Source organism: Solanum pennellii, chromosome 5 (genome assembly GCF_001406875.1).
Source record: "Solanum pennellii chromosome 5, SPENNV200".
In the NCBI taxonomy this organism is placed as follows: domain Eukaryota; kingdom Viridiplantae; phylum Streptophyta; class Magnoliopsida; order Solanales; family Solanaceae; genus Solanum; species Solanum pennellii.
Window position 1 is genome coordinate 7,343,233 of NC_028641.1, and position 16,458 is coordinate 7,359,690.

Sequence of the window (16,458 nt, forward strand, 5' to 3'; positions counted from 1 at the left end):
TTTTATTCAAACACAAAGTATAAAATGTGTTAGTGTTTATATAAAACGAGAGAAGATTGTATATATACATATATTTTCCTTCCCCTCTCTTAGATATCGCTTGCCACCCTCGCCTCTCTTTCTTATACAAATAGAAACGAAATGTATAAATTGTGCTTCTGTTTGTATAAAGCGAGAAAAAAATTATATATACACATGCAAATACATATATTTATAATTATACAATACAAATATTCTCTGCTCAATTTTCTTTTGTCTTTCTCTCTTTCTCGTTTCATGCATACACAAATTATACAATTGATCTTTTATATACAACTGCTTTATTTTTTATGTATAACGAATTATACAACTGGTTTCTTTGTATATGCATAACGAATTATGCAATTGTTTTTTTATATATATGTATAGCGAAGTATACATAATTATATTTGCTATGAAGCGCAATTATGCAAAATATAGCTATTACATACAAATATAATTTTTTTATTTATTGTATATGAAAGTTACACATTTTTTTAAGTTAAGTCGAACAAGCTCTTATAACACTATTGAAAGTTTGGAAACTTTAAATAAGAGATAATAATTTAAGGAGAATATCACATAAATTTAAGTATATATAAAATACTTTTCTTATATTAATTATTTATCTCAATTTTTTCTCTTTGAAAATAGAGTTTCTCGTTTACAATTCTTTAATTTTATATTCAATAGTATTTTAATAATAAGATGGTTATTTTGTCATTAACAAAAAAAACTTCTAAAATAAAAATATTTATAATTAGCTTTCAAATTTTTAAAATTTCTTTCTTACTTTTTAGTTCTACGCTAAATTAATAGAAAAATCCAGAGAGATTTTAAATATGGAAACTTATATAAATTATATTTGAAGAATATTTACCATTTATAACAATAACATTTTTTTCCACTTAATCTCTTTTAATATATTTATGATACATATTACAAAGAACAATATTATTCACATATAATACAAGTTTCATGGATAATAAATATATTTATCACATATTTAAAATACACTTATAATACAATGTATCAATTTCTTACAAAACAGACATGATATATCATTAAAACAGTTATAATATATATTTATTACATAAATAATTTACTTTTAATACATATTTAAATTTAACATAATATTACACAAAATGGTGATAAAAAGTATCATTAAATCAGTAATTATTTATTAGTAAAAGATATTAATTTAAGTAATTTTTCCTTTTAAATATTCTTCTAAAGAAAATTGGTTTGGTGGGACACCTAACATGATTCTCTCTGGCCATGATAGTGACATTAGCATATTAACGGCAAAGTTAAATTGCCACATGTCCTCAAAATTTCAAACTTTATTATATGATTTAATATTTAATTTTACTACAAAGTTTTAATTAAAACGTTACATATTCTTAATTCCCATTGTACTAAGCCACAAGGGACAAACACATAAAGTTGCATCGAGCCAGTCAATTCAACACGCTAAAAGACTTTGGCCTTAAGGTAAGGCCGGGGCATACAAACGAGTAAATGACTAAATTGCCCATACATTCAATTAACAAAAAATATAGTGATATTTAAAATGGACGATTAAATTTATATGAATTAAATTAGTCATTTATTATAAAATAAAGAATATAATGATATTATAAGTACAAGGCAACATTAGACTCATTTTGTCCCAATATATAAGGATCAAACAGTCAATTTGATTATTTTTTTTGAATTGAATTAGATAACAAAAAATTTGACATGTTCAAAATTTATATGAAATTATTTAAATATATTTTAAATATTAATTAAAATTTATAATTTAAATTTCGAGAAATGAAACATATATACGTGTGAAGATGGAAGGACTAGTGTTTTCTTTCAAATATTCGTTGTAATGTTGTCTCTTAAATTTTAATAAAATAATATTGATAATTGCACGATAGTTTATGATACTTTATATCAATACCAGGTATTCTCATATATATAAAATAAAATAAAAATGAATTAACTAAACTCTAAAGTATGTCCAAATATAACAACTATAGATACTTTATCTTCGTATTAATTAATGTCTGATTATAATTGTTAAATTTTCTGTTTCTATTATATATTTCTCCTGTTTTAATTTGTTTTTCCTATTTAATTTTAGTATCATATTTTAAAAAGTACTTTTTTTTAAAAAAAAGTCATAAGCTCTTAAATTAAAGATACCACATATATTTGTAACCTTAAATATATCACGACAATAGTTATTATTTAAAAAAATAGACTAAAACAAAAAATAAAACACAAAAATCTAAATAAATATTGTTCACTATATGTTGATATCTAGTGTAAAAGGGGTTAATATCAGTATATCTAAGGTAACAGAAAAAAAAAAGTACTAAATTTTTTTTTAACTTGACAAATTATTCATTACTTTAAAAACAAATATTTACTTAACTAAATTTAAATATATCCCGATTTGATACATAACATAGCATGAAACTTTTGATTAAAAAATTTGACGAAAATGTAATATATTGTAAGATTAAAAAAATGTTTTAAATTCATTCAGTCAAGTAAAGAGGCATTTTTTAGAGTGTCAATAATTAATGATTTAGACAAAATTTCTTGGATAGTTCTCAAAAAATAAAAAGTATAAAAAGGGTATTATTGTCCTAACCTTATATTTTTCAAAAAAGGAAAACAAATGATTAGGAAAAGGCATAAAATTAATTAATGATTTTGTATTAGCCGGTAGAAGTGGGGTACTCAGACAATAGAAAACGGCTTCCTTGTAATCTTCTTTACAACTGCCCTCTCTAATAAAATATATTTCATCCTTTCTGGCCTATATTTTTGTCTCCTATTTTCTTTCTTCACACAAATTCCTCTATATTTTCATTTTTTTGTGACTATTATTCTGCATAAAACCAAGTTTTTCAGGGTCACAAAAAAAAAAATTTTTTTTTTGTGGTTTATCTATAGATCTGTCCATTTTTTTCTGTGTCTGAATTTGTGGGTTACCTATTGATCTGTATTACAAGTGATCGATAGAACCATAGAAATATAGTTAAAGGAGGAGAAAGATGTGGGGTGTCACTAGATTTTTGGAGAAAGTTTATATTTTTGAAGAAGGGGGATCTGGGTATTGTTCAAAGAAGAAGGATGATATTTGTAATGAGGTAATTTTTTTTTCTCTCTCATGTTTTTTTTTGTGTTTGTAGATATTAAAATTTCGAAGTTTTAGGTTAATTTTTCAAAAGGGGGAAAATATTTTGCTACTGAAATTTTATAATTTTAGGTCAATTTTCAAAAGGGGGAAATATTTGTTATTGAAAATTTCAATGTTTTAGGTTAATATTTGATTCAAGGTTGTGTATAGGTTCATGTATGCTTGTGAATTTTGATTCTAGATTGTTCCTTTTCATATAGACCTTTTCTTGTGTTTTAAATGAAAGTGTCCTTCCACCAAGTATTTTTCTACTTTTGCTTGAAGTTTAATTTAATATATCTGGCATTATTCATCTTTTGGGGTGGTAACAATCAGCACAACCCAATTTGGGTAGGTACTTAAGAATTTTGTTGCTCGGATTCTTCAAAAATATATATTCAGGTGGGTGTAGTGAAGTATTGAAGCATCTGACATGAGTGCTACGATATTTTTGAAGAGTTTGAACAATATACTCGTTAGTCGTGTCCGATATCACTTTACCATGGTTAAGTCAACTATTTTAATTTGGGTATGATCAAGTATGGGACTTATCTTGCTTCTGCTTTCAACAAGTTTGTTTTTGCTATTCAATAAGTTTTTGCTTATGAATTAGAGCTATGTGATACAGGATGTGTGTCTTTTTCTTTTTTTTTTTGTATCCTTGGTTAGTGTTATCTCAGTTTTGCGTTTCTCAAACTGAGGTTTTGTGGACTGCAGGGAGCTGGTCGAGCATTGAGCATGTCGAGACTAAAGTGTGCACTGCGTGGCTTGGACTTGAAAACATATATCTTCCTTTTTTTGTTTGTTCCAACATGTGTATTTGGTATATATTTACATGGACAGAAAATCACTTATTTTCTACGACCATTATGGGAAAAGCCGCCAAAGCCTTTCCATGAGATGCCACACTATTATCATGAGAATGTGTCGATGGAGAATCTCTGTAAACTTCATGGATGGGGAATTCGGGAGTATCCTAGGCGTGTCTTTGATGCAGTGTTATTCAGTAATGAGGTGGAAATGCTGACCATACGGTGGAAAGAGTTGTTCCCTTATGTAACGGAGTTTGTTTTACTTGAATCCAATTCAACATTCACCGGATTGCCAAAGCCTTCGTACTTTGCTAATCACAGAGATCAGTTTGAGTTTGTTGAATCAAGATTGACATATGGGCAAATCCCTGGGAGATTTAGGAAAGGAGAGAACCCTTTTGTTGAGGAAGCTTATCAGAGACTTGCATTGGATTATCTCCTCAAACAAGCTGGTATTCAGGATGATGATTTGCTGATAATGTCGGACGTTGATGAGATACCTAGTAGACATACCATCAATCTGTTGAGGTGGTGTGATGACACTCCTCCAGTTCTTCATCTCCGATTGAAGAACTATCTCTATTCTTTTGAGTTCCTTGTGGATAGCAATAGCTGGAGAGCTTCTGTTCATCGGTACCAATCTGGTAAGACAAGGTATGCACATTATCGACAGTCAGACGTCATCTTAGCAGACGCAGGATGGCATTGTAGCTTTTGTTTCCACCACATAAGCGAGTTCATATTCAAGATGAAAGCGTACAGTCATTTTGACAGGGTAAGATTTTCTCATTTTCTGAATCCAAAGAGAGTGCAAAAGGTAATTTGTGAAGGAGCTGACTTATTTGATATGCTACCGGAGGAGTACACATTCAGGGAAATCATAGGGAAAATGGGTCCTATTCCCCACTCGTACTCTGCCGTTCACCTTCCAGCTTATCTTTTGGAAAAGGCAGATCAATATAAGTTTCTCTTGCCCGGTAATTGCATGAGAGAAAGTGGCTGATGTTGGAGTGTTTAAGTTGTGTTTTCTTTTTGTAAATGTCAAGGGTGCAGTTTTGCGTTGCTCCTTGCGAAGCAAATAGAGGATCGTTAACATTAACATCTCCAGAAACTATTTGGAATGTTTGGATGAATACTCAAGATGATTTTGGAATTGATGGGTTGTGTTTGTATATATTTGTTAGAGAAGATTTTCTTGATCAGGCATGGCGAGTTCTCTCTTATTAGTTTAAACTTTGTGCATAACTCTGTATTTTCTCTAGTATACCATTCCTGGATAACATTTTACATTCCTCATGATGAGAATTTTTTGAATAGGGACTACTAATTTATTATCTTGTGTTGCATTTTCTCTATCACCTTGTAGTATTCATCACAATTATTGGGACTCACAATCTCCACTCAACTTTGATAAGTCTCTTTTTTTTTCCCTTGATTGTTAGTTATATTTTTGATATTGGATTTATTTGATTGTAAAAGTACAAGGAGATTATGTGCAATTTCATCTGAATTCATGTATCAGCAGATCCTTCCATTTTGGATACACTATCTGCATTCAATCTTTTATTTGTGCATCTCTTTAACACATGACCACATCAAGTTCTGAGATTGTATTTTGGTTATTTCCACTCTTTAATATCAATATGAAGGCTAATTTATGACTTCTTTTCACTATTTATATTTTTTTTCCCACATGCTTTGTGTTAGCTTAGGTACCATCAATTTTTGAGACATGACAACTTAATTAATTATGCATAACCTCTCTATATTACTAATAATAATGAGGCATTATTGTAATATATATATCATATTCTATTAAGGCGCTTTCAATATGATTTTTTAGTATTGGATGCCTATTGCACCAGAGTGGGATTTTAGACATGACACTATTAACTTTGTTGAGACTTGAGACCATCGCTAAATTTGGTGTTTTGAGCTCCAATTCACATCAATTTGGTGTGTGAATAGTGTTACACCAAATTAATTTGGTGTGACATTATTCATCATATCAATTTTCTTTTTGAAGATTATAATATTATTTCTTTGTACAAACTTTTAATTAAACATTATATAAATTGTATGTTTTAATTAAATTCTCTTGTATATTTAGTTATTTTTATGTAATATTTTTATAATATTAATTTTAGATGTAAAATTTAGCATAAATTAAATTTTTTATATGTGACTTAAAAAAAAAAATGTTATGTTGATTCTACTATAAATTATCTAAACTACAATTGACCTTCACAAAAATTAAAAATGCAAACATATAAATTTTTAACCAAATAATACAACATAATTAAAAATAACTGAAAATAATAAACATTCAACAAAGTAATAATTGGCATACATCAAAATTGAAATATAAAATATATAGTAATTTTAAAAAATATAACAAAATATAATAATTTAAAAAAACTACAACAATAACTTAATAATCTGATAGATAGAGTTTTGGTAGGAGATGCCTAAGTGTTTCTATGGAGGGTTAGCATAGGCCCATCATGAGCCATCAATTTTTGAGTCACGACAACTTAATTACTTATGCATAACATTTTTATATGACTTGAGTTATTCGCAGTTATTTAAAGTTGTTTGCATAATTTAATAAGATATTTAAAATGTGTGTATTAAATATAAGATGTTGACATGACAAATAAGCGTCTGCTATCAAGAGTGTGAATAGATTGTGATTTTATTCTTTTATTTATATTTAGATAAATTAGTGCCTATTTTTTAACATTTGACATGTATTAACTAAATAATTTTTTAAAAGATATTAATTTCATGTTAATCTCTTCTTAAAAGAAAAACAACCCCATCCGACGCTTCACCCGTACCCACGCACTAGTTGTCTTCTTCTTCTTCAACCCACCATTCTAAAGATGTTAAATTCTCAGTGTTTTGTTTCGTTATTTTTGTCTTCATGTTTTATAAGAAAAATTCTAAATCTACTAATTTAATATGTGAGAAGAACAAAAACTTTGAACGATGGAGTTAAAAGAATCAATCGATATTCGTCCATATTTATTTTCAATCACTTCGATTGAACAAGCATCACCACTCATTAAACTTACTAAAAATGATATTAAAAAATTCAAACATACTTAAGATTTCTCTTTGCCGCGGATTTCAAAATAACTTTTTGACTTCCATTTATCTTCACAAAAATCTCAAGAGGAATACAGAATAACAAATGATAGAAAAATGAATTTCAGCTGGCACATGGCAGAAGGAAAGGATGGGGGAGAGATTTTCTTTTTTAATCTTTTTGTGATTATTAAATAAAGGCTGTTAGACTGAGTCCATGTGCCATGAGTCGTGTTCAAAAAAAAAAATACGCTTGAATTATATGCAGGATATTTTTTAAAAAAAGTTTTCATTTTATGTTGGGAAAAAGGATAGATATATCTCTAAACTATTGTAAATGGTATGTAAATACTCTTCGCCATACTTTTGGGATATTGGTGCCCCTGCCATCATACTTTTGGGATTTTAGTGCTCCTGTCGTCATACTTTGGGGACATTGGTGCCCCTGCCCCTTCGTTAGAGTCAAGAGCATATATGCTCTAATTTATGGACGACAGGGACACCAATGTCCCAAAAGAATGACATAGGGTATCTGCATACCGTTTACGATTGTTCAGGAATATATTTGTCCTTTTTTCCTTTTATGTTTAATCAATACATATTTTTAATGTTAGAATGTTTAATAGGTAATAGTCCTAATTGACATGTCTAAATGAATCATACAAATAACTTTTAAGAGGTCGTAAGTGAATTAAGCCTTCACTTAATATGATGAGGCATCATTGTAATATATATCAAATTCTATTAAGGCGCTTTCAATATGATATTTTCAGTATTGGATGCCTATTGCACTAGAATCGGATTTTAGGCATGACACTATTAACTTTGTTGAGACTTGAGAGAGTTATTTATTAATTTAGAGAATATTCAAAATATTTAATTGGTTTTTTGTAAAATATGATTTTGAAATTTTGTCCAAACTGTTCAAGTCACATGAAGCGATATTAACAATATAAAACCATATAGTAAAAAAAAAAAAAGACTTCGGTATTTAAATAAATACTGAACTAATTTTGATTTAATTCTTCACTATACTATTTAATTACATAAATAATCAAAATGAAAAAAAACAAGAAGAAGCTCAACTAAGCAATTTTAAGTTCTTTGATGTTCACATGTTTTCTTCTTAAAAAGATATGTTCATATATCTATCGAACAATTCTTTCTTTTTATATATCTAAATCGCAATTCGAAAACTATATTATGTACATTTTTCTTCATACATTATTTACTTATTTTCTTACAGCAATAGGTATTATAACATAATGTTTGCCAAACTTCCAAAGTTAAATTTACTCTTCCTTTGATATGTGGATATGATTTTGACCTCAAATGATATCTTCTTTGTGTTGGAATCAAACTTCAATACATCTGGACTCACTTTAATTACACTATTTCTTGGAGATTTAACCACTAATTTATATATGGAGTTGACATCTCCAACATTAGTAACAGTTCTTCGAATAGTAACTGAATTCTTAAGATTTGGAATGGCTATTGAAGGGAGATTTAAATCCAACCTTGAAGGTACTTTACTTGGACATATAATTCCTCTTGTTGTTGAATTATTCGTACCGAAAAAATACGTACTCGCATTCCGTACCTTTTCATTACTATAACCCAAACTGCAAACATAATTCAAATAATCATTGTTATCCATATCATATATTAACCCAGGATCCATAGCTCCATTTGGATTACAAATGCCACCTCCAAAATCAAATGGATCAGCAATTTTATCTCCTACTCCTTCTGAAAATATTTCAGATCCATATGTGTCTTCATTCCACGCTACACAATAATTAAGAAAGAAAATTATGTCACTTAATTTGACTTGACACAGAGTTTTTAAGAAAAAAAAAAGACTTTACCCAACTTGTAAACTTATAATAGGTTAAAATATAATGCATATATTAAAGAATGACAAAAAGCCCCACATCAGTGGTTAATGAGATTAGTGGACTCTTTATAAGTCTTGAACAATCCTCCTCCCTTTGAGCTAGCTTTTGGGGGGTAAGTTAGGCCTAAGACCTAATTCAACATGGTATCAGAGCAGGGCAGGGTAAGTTGGGGGGTGTTAGGTGTTAAATAATGACAAAAAAGTTTCACCCTTGTGGGGTGTTAAAAAATGGTTAATGAGATGGGTGGACTCTTTTTATCCCTTTGAGCTAACTTTGAGGTGAATTAGGCCTAAAACCTAATTCAACAACATACATGTTAAAATCATTTTTCCAACAAAATTTGTAAGGGTGTATATATGAGTGTAAGTTATACACACAAATGTAGAAGTATTTTAATGCCATAGGTAAAATTTATAACCAATACAATGTGATGAATTAGAACTATATAACAAGTTAAATTACATATATTTTGTAATTTTTTTTTATAAATATATATTATCAGTATATATAACTTAAATTTACCCGTAGTTACAAGAGCGGATTTAATAGCCGCGGGTGACCAAGTAGGATGTGCAACTTTAAGGAGTGCAATAATTCCAGAAACATGAGGAGCTGCCATTGATGTTCCAGAATACATTATAAATCCATTATCACGAGGAAATGCTGCAAGTATATTTACACCAGGAGCTGCAATATCCGGCTACAATAATAATAATTGTATTAGATATATTTTTTTTTTAAAAAAAGCAACAGACTTTTAAATATATATATATTTTTTGTGATCTACACATGTATTTGTATATAATATATTTCGTGTCAAAAATATTGAATCTGATTTAACCTATATTATGTCACATCTGCCATTGATTAGTAGAAATTTCGTTTATGACAAGGGCACTTACACAAATATCATAGTTTCAAAACGAAATTACAATCTATTCCTCGTTAGTATGTGGCTCGAATACATTAAAGAATATTTTAGATACATTATAATATAAATTGGATGCATAATATGTAGCTTAGATATATTAAAGAAATAAGAGATTTTAAAAGTTTTTAGAAATAGAACGAAATATTGAAAATAAAAGAAATATAAGTTGTGTATTTCAATAATTTATATATTACCTTCAAAATATCAGGCGTAAGTGAGCTTGGACCTCTTGATGAGAACTTAGGCACCTTTAAGATTACTTTCTGGCCCTCAAGAACTTCAGATCGACTGATTTTAATCTTAGAATCTATATTACTGTTGCAACAAATAAATTAATATAATAACAACATAACAAAAAATAAAGTCTGAATGTGTTGTGATAGAATAAACATAAGAGATTATAGGAAAGTATTAAAAAGACTTTTAGCTTTGACGCAAATTATTAGTTTCAATTCTGAACTACTGACAATCTTAAAAATAGTTCTTTACTTGACTAGCTAATTAAATACACCCCCGATCTTTCACATAGTATATCAAGTGATCTCGTACTCTAGTACGACCATGAGACGCTGAATAAAAAATCAAGAAAAGTGTTGAAAACATTCCTAAATTTGGTGAGAATTTAAAAATGTATTTCATTCATGTGACAAGATTATCTGTATATTTAAAATCAGTTAGTCTAGTAGAGAGACTGCAAATAGTTTAAGAATGAAACATTAACTCACATCAAATTTTTAAATACTCGTGAACATAATAAAGTGAAACACAAGAGAAATATTTGTTTACCTCGATTTACATTGTTGAAAATAATCAAATATTTGATTTCCTTGCTCAAAATCAACATAAACAAATGGTATAGAGACACCGCTAGTTTGATTGTAGTCATATATTCCAATAAGAGGGTTAGTAGCAGCAATAAAAGCCAATATCCCACTAGTATTTAAAGCCTTCAAAGATGGGTTTACATCATCTTCCTTTTGAAGGAAAAGCATTAAAACTTTTCCTTTCACTTCCTCAACATTTAAAGATTTAATATCTTCAGCACTGCAAATAAAAAATACAAGTATTAACAAAGTTAAATATTCAATTAAGTGCTTAAATGGTAGTATTAACTTTTATTATGTATTTATTGGTTTGTACAATATTTCACTTACCTTGTTATATTTCTAAAAGTGATCAAAGAAGCAAACCCTTGCTCCTTCCCTTGGAAAATCCCCTTACCCTACAAATTACTATAGTCAAAAACTTTCAAAAGACATCAAACAAGAAGCTAAATCGATTATATGTAACGTGATCTAGTTCACTATCATAAAATTTTTTAACAAGCCTGAAAGTCTGTTTGGAATAGCTTTTAGCTTTTGACTTATGAACCAAAAGCCATATCATTTTAACATAAAACTAAGTTCTTGTAAACACATTTTAAAATCTGTGCAAACACTCAAAAAATATTTAAAATCTATTATTTGACTTTAAAAAACATTTAAAATAAGTCAATCTAAATTAAACACGTACGCTCTAAACTTATCAACCCTTTTACATAAAGTAAATGTACTAGTAGGATTAAAACTTAATCTAAACTTATTATATTATCATTAGACATTTTGGTATGCAATTTTTTCTTCATTTGATTTCAACTCTATCCCATTCATGGTAGAGCGGACACCTTTCGTCGAAAAATTAGGTATAGTGATGTGACTTTTAAGAATGATAAAAGTAGTAAAAAGCTTACTAGTATTGTGTTGTTGTTGGCAAGTGTTATTGGAGTAACAATTTCTCTATCTTCATTACTAGCAGCAACAAGTATGATCCATGGAGAAGTAGGACTAACTGTATAAGAGTCAGGTCCATCATTTCCTCGAGCAACAACAAAAGGTATACCATGAGATGCTGCATGAAAAGATCCTATCCCATAACAGTAAAACTTGCACTTGTATCAACTTCAGAAAAATCAATTAGATCACCACCAAATGATGCTGATAATACATCAACACCATCTTTTATTGCATCATCAATACCAGCAAGAATATCAACACCACCAAAATATGATTCACCTTTATCATCCATCCAACCTACCTGTTCATAGTATTAAATAGCAGCCGTCAATATGGGCTAGCTTGGCCTAACTCAGGATTTAATAGGGTTGCGCTAAGATTTTTAGAATCAATTTAAAAAAAAAAAGATTTTTTTTAATAAATATTATAAATATAATTTTATTTGTGGATTCGATTAACAAGTAGTAACATTAACATTATGTAATATTATTTTGTGGATATTTATGATAATATTTTTAAATTATATATTTATAATGTAATTAAATAATTATAAAAAATATAATTTTAGAAAAAGTGGGTTGGCCCGACAAGCCTGTAGTCCACATACTTGTGGGTTAGACCGACCATTTTCTGACCGACGCAAAAAATGGGCTCACCCGGCCTGACCCATAAAATGTCAAAGCTTGTATGGGTTAGCCCTAGGAGTGTACATGACCGGGTTGGTTCGGATTTTTCAAATATCAAACCAAACCATTTGTGTCGAATTTTTGTATTTATAAACCAAACAAACCAATAAAACTCGAGTTTTTCAACTTCGGGTTTTTTCGAGTTTTTCAATAAAGTATTCATACAAACATATAATTTACTTGTATTTCAAATATTTCTTTAGTCCTACCAAAATGCAACTATTCAAGTTATTTTTCAAGAAATTAAAATAAAATATGATATGATTAATGACACTAAAACATCCAACAAAAAGATAATAATAAAATCACGTAAAATAAATACTGCAAATTAATAAGTCATTTGTGCAAATATAATTTAAAATTAAAGAGAGTCAAACTCAAAACAATTAGATTAATATTTCTATTAGATATTTATACTTTTACTTGAAAAAAAACTTAATAACTACTATAAAAATAATTTTATTTGTGGATTTGATTAACAAGTAGTAACATTAACATCATATATTGTTTTGTCGATAATTATAATAATATTTTAAATTATAATTTAATTTAATAATTATTTTTTTAAAAAATGGACTGGCTGGGTGGGGCCGATCAATTTTTAGCGCACGCTAAAAATAAACTCGCCTGGCTTATTCCGTAAAATATCAAAATTTGTATGAATTAGTCCTGATAGGGTGGACCAACTCATATTGACAGCTCTAACAAACATGTTAAGCAAAATATGAAAAATAACTTGTGGGTTGAAAAAAGTAGGGGTCGAAAATCATACATACCTTAATACATAGCTAGACGTGCATTTGGTGCTCCTCCACGTACTGTCCCCATATTAAGACCATAATATTCCAAATTATTAACATAAGAACCAGCAGCTGTATAAGCAACATGTGTACCATGTCCAACATCATCTAATGGTGATAAATTATATATATTTTCAACCATTGTTTGATTTAATCCTCTGTCTTCCATCAACCCTTTTATGTACCAACGAGCACCAATTATTTTTTTATTACAATGTTTTGTGGCATTGAAAATTCCATCAGATTTGCAAACACCTTTTCATCGACTTGGAATTGGACCTAGTCCTTTATCGTTAAACGCTTCCGAGTCTCCCCATATACCTATATTAATCATCTCACGTGTATTCAAATTCAGACGTTATATGAAATCGAATTACTTACTAAGGAGAAAATTAATTAAACCTGAATCCAAAATGCCAATGATTGATCCATCACCCTGATTTGTTTTGTTGAGAAGATTATTAGGATCAATTTTAGAAAGACCTAAAAAATCCCAACTCCTTGATGTACGTGTTTTATAAACAGGATTTTGTATAACTTGAACCACATCAGGTAATTCTGTAACGCAATAAAAATATATACTACCAATTATGAGATTTTTTTTTATTTGTCCTTATAAATTTTATTTTGTGTGTGTATATAAGGTATACAAATACAAAGACGTGATAATGAAATATTTTTTCTTAACCAAAACTAAAAGAATACCTCCGATTTTGTTTGGCTTGATAATCAGTGAGCTTAGCAGTAAATCCAGAAAAGCCATGTCTATAGCTATATACCATTTGTCTTTTGGCTTCTTACTTACTACATGAGAAGAATACAATTAGTATATATTTACTTGATTATATATTTAATTATGAATATATTGCCACCCAACCTATTCAATTAGTTTTTTTATTAAAATGTGTTTGACATGAAATTTTTATTTAAAATTAAAGTTGTAAAAAATAGAAAAATCTCTATGTAATTCACAATTCTCTTGTACTGAATGATTCATTTTCTGTGATGTTCAGTTGAAACAAATATACAACTAAATAATAACATTAGTCTTAATTAATGACTACTAATTAATAAAATTGTTATTATTATTCTATTTCTTACTATTTTTACTTTTAAATAGAAAAATTTCATGTAAACAAATTCTAATGAAAAATTAAATTAAATAGGTTGAGTGACTTTCTAAGCAAAATACTCATATTTGAGTGACTTTGAAGTTATAAATAGAAGTTGAGTGAATTTCTGAGAGAAACATGAATAGTTGTGTGATATTCTGAGAGAATAACTTATACTAATTGAGTGACTTTGGGTTTATAAAAGAGAGATGACTGACTTTCTGAGAATAAAACTCATAGTTGATTGACTTTGAGGGTATAAAATAAAGATGAGTGACTTTCTGAGTAAAGAACTTATAGTTGAGTAACCTTCAAAAGAATTTTTTTTTATTGAGTGATAAGATTATGGGTATCAATGTGAATATGAGCATGTTTTTGATAGATTATGAGCGTTCTACGGTCATTCAAAGAGGGAACACTATATTAAAAATGAGTTTTACTAGCAATTAATTAATAATTGTCGCTAAATATGTATTTTTAGCGACAATTAGCATTCTTTATATGTGTCATTAAAGATTTTAGCGACATTAGCTCTTTATTAATCTGTCTATTTATTGTCACTAAAATTTTATTTTTTTTTTATTGAAAGATGTTATGTGACTGTTTGTGGCTTGAGGTTTGACTTCGAGTTAGACTATGAGTTACTTTTTCTCTGACTTAGCTTGGGTGGAAAGTTATGATGAATGTTATTGACTGGGTTAAAGAATTATTACGATAATTTCGAGATTGTGACATCCAAAATAGTTTGTTTTTTCAATAAATGGCCTGAGACTTGTGATTTGTGAAAATAATATTATGCATTGTAGAGAGAAAATTATAGTCATAATAATTTATTTTATTATTAATAGATATTCAGAACAATATAATATACATACCTTCCAATAATTTGGCCTAAAATGTCATGATGTGAATCTGTGATAAGTTCATGATTATCGTGCGGCTTGTGTCCCAAGTAGACGATGTAAAGCTGTAGATCCAAAGAGTATACAATCAAGAATAAAAATTAATAATTAATTACCAGAGAGGAATATTGAAAATATTTTAAATTTGACGTAAATTATTAGGTTCAGCTTTGAATTAGTGATAGCCTTAAAAACACCTCTCTACTTGTAACTTAACTAAAATGCACCCTCGATATATCGCGTGACATAACAAATGATCCCAAACTCTTGTAGGAACATGAACTTCTTAATAAAAATCGAGATAAGTGTTGAAAAGGGGCGTATTTAAGTTAAGTTAGTCAAGTAAATAATTGTTTTTAAGGCTATCAATAGTTCAAATATAAATCTAATAATGTATTTCGCAATCCTTATTATTTTAGAAAAAGTAAGAAGAATAAGTTCTTTTTTCAATTTCATTCTTGCACTAAATAAATATTGAGAGAGATTAATTTGGGATAAGTAAGCATTAGTTGTAAACTAAAATTAAAGAATTAATAAGAATAATATTGATAAATTATTCTATTTAATCAATATTTTTAAATAGTGTTTAAACAACACGTAAAAGGGATAGAAAGAAGTACAAGTTTCATTGATCATTTTTGTAAAAAAATTATATACAAATTCAATAATTATTGAATTATTCCTTGGCATCTTCTACATTTGCTTTTGTTGTTATTGCACATAAACAAGTGAAGATTAACAAGAAAAATACAAGAGAAGAAGTTGGATTATTCATTTTTTTACTCCTTAAATAAATGATTGTGTTTTAAATATTTGCGATCGCGAATGTATACTATATATTTTTAAATGAGTAATAAAACATGTGTTCCTCTTAGGAATATAACCCATGATGAATTAAAAATTTTTTTTTAAGAGTACCCAAAATTTAATATATATGTATGAATTTTTTTTTTTGACTAATATATTTTGTATAATTATTTATATGTGTTGTAATATAATTTTTCAATTAAGGGTGTCTGATTGATTGGCTATATGAGATTATATGTGGCTATGCCACCGAATATAACAATTTTTTAGTTACATTTTTTGCTGCATAAACTTTTCTAGAAGCCAAATAAGATTCCTCTTAATATGGAATTAACTTTTTACAATTAGAGAATGAAACTTCAATGGTTTATTTATTATATTGTGTCGTTTAATTCCTTTTACTTTCAATAAATTTGTATTTATCGGTATATATCGTGATGGATATG

The 16,458-nt window shown here is 28.3% G+C and overlaps 2 protein-coding genes across 2 annotated transcripts; one reads left to right on the plus strand and one right to left on the minus strand.

The window, feature by feature from the left end:
- The first annotated feature begins 2,752 nt into the window (after positions 1–2,752).
- On the plus strand, positions 2,753–5,529 carry LOC107020897. The gene is made up of 2 exons (XM_015221425.2): positions 2,753–3,170; positions 3,917–5,529. Exons 1-2 carry the CDS (start codon positions 3,075–3,077, stop codon positions 5,012–5,014), a joined length of 1,194 nt encoding a protein of 397 aa, XP_015076911.1. The 5' UTR covers positions 2,753–3,074; the 3' UTR covers positions 5,015–5,529.
- Positions 5,530–8,356: 2,827 nt separating this feature from the next.
- LOC107019254 (subtilisin-like protease SBT3.9) lies at positions 8,357–13,333 on the minus strand. Its single transcript, XM_027917191.1, has 8 exons — positions 13,211–13,333; positions 11,862–12,006; positions 11,663–11,820; positions 11,088–11,155; positions 10,720–10,977; positions 10,128–10,248; positions 9,525–9,702; positions 8,357–8,892 (listed from the first exon to the last, which is right to left on the minus strand). The coding sequence occupies exons 1-8, from the start codon at positions 13,331–13,333 to the stop codon at positions 8,357–8,359; spliced, it is 1,587 nt and encodes a 528-aa protein (XP_027772992.1).
- Between the last annotated feature and the right edge of the window lie 3,125 nt (positions 13,334–16,458).

Coding starts and splice junctions, on each gene's coding strand:
- LOC107020897 (XM_015221425.2), top strand. CDS start 3,075: ATGTGGGGTGTCACTAGATTTTTGGAGAAAGTTTATATTTTTGAAGAA. Junction 3,171..3,916: donor AGGATGATATTTGTAATGAG/GTAATTTTTTTT, acceptor TGTGGACTGCAG/GGAGCTGGTCGAGCATTGAG.
- LOC107019254 (XM_027917191.1), bottom strand. CDS start 13,333: ATGGTTGAAAATATATATAATTTATCACCATTAGATGATGTTGGACAT. Junction 10,249..10,719: donor TTTCAACAATGTAAATCGAG/GTAAACAAATAT, acceptor TTGTTGCAACAG/TAATATAGATTCTAAGATTA. Junction 9,703..10,127: donor TTACGCCTGATATTTTGAAG/GTAATATATAAA, acceptor TTATTATTGTAG/CCGGATATTGCAGCTCCTGG.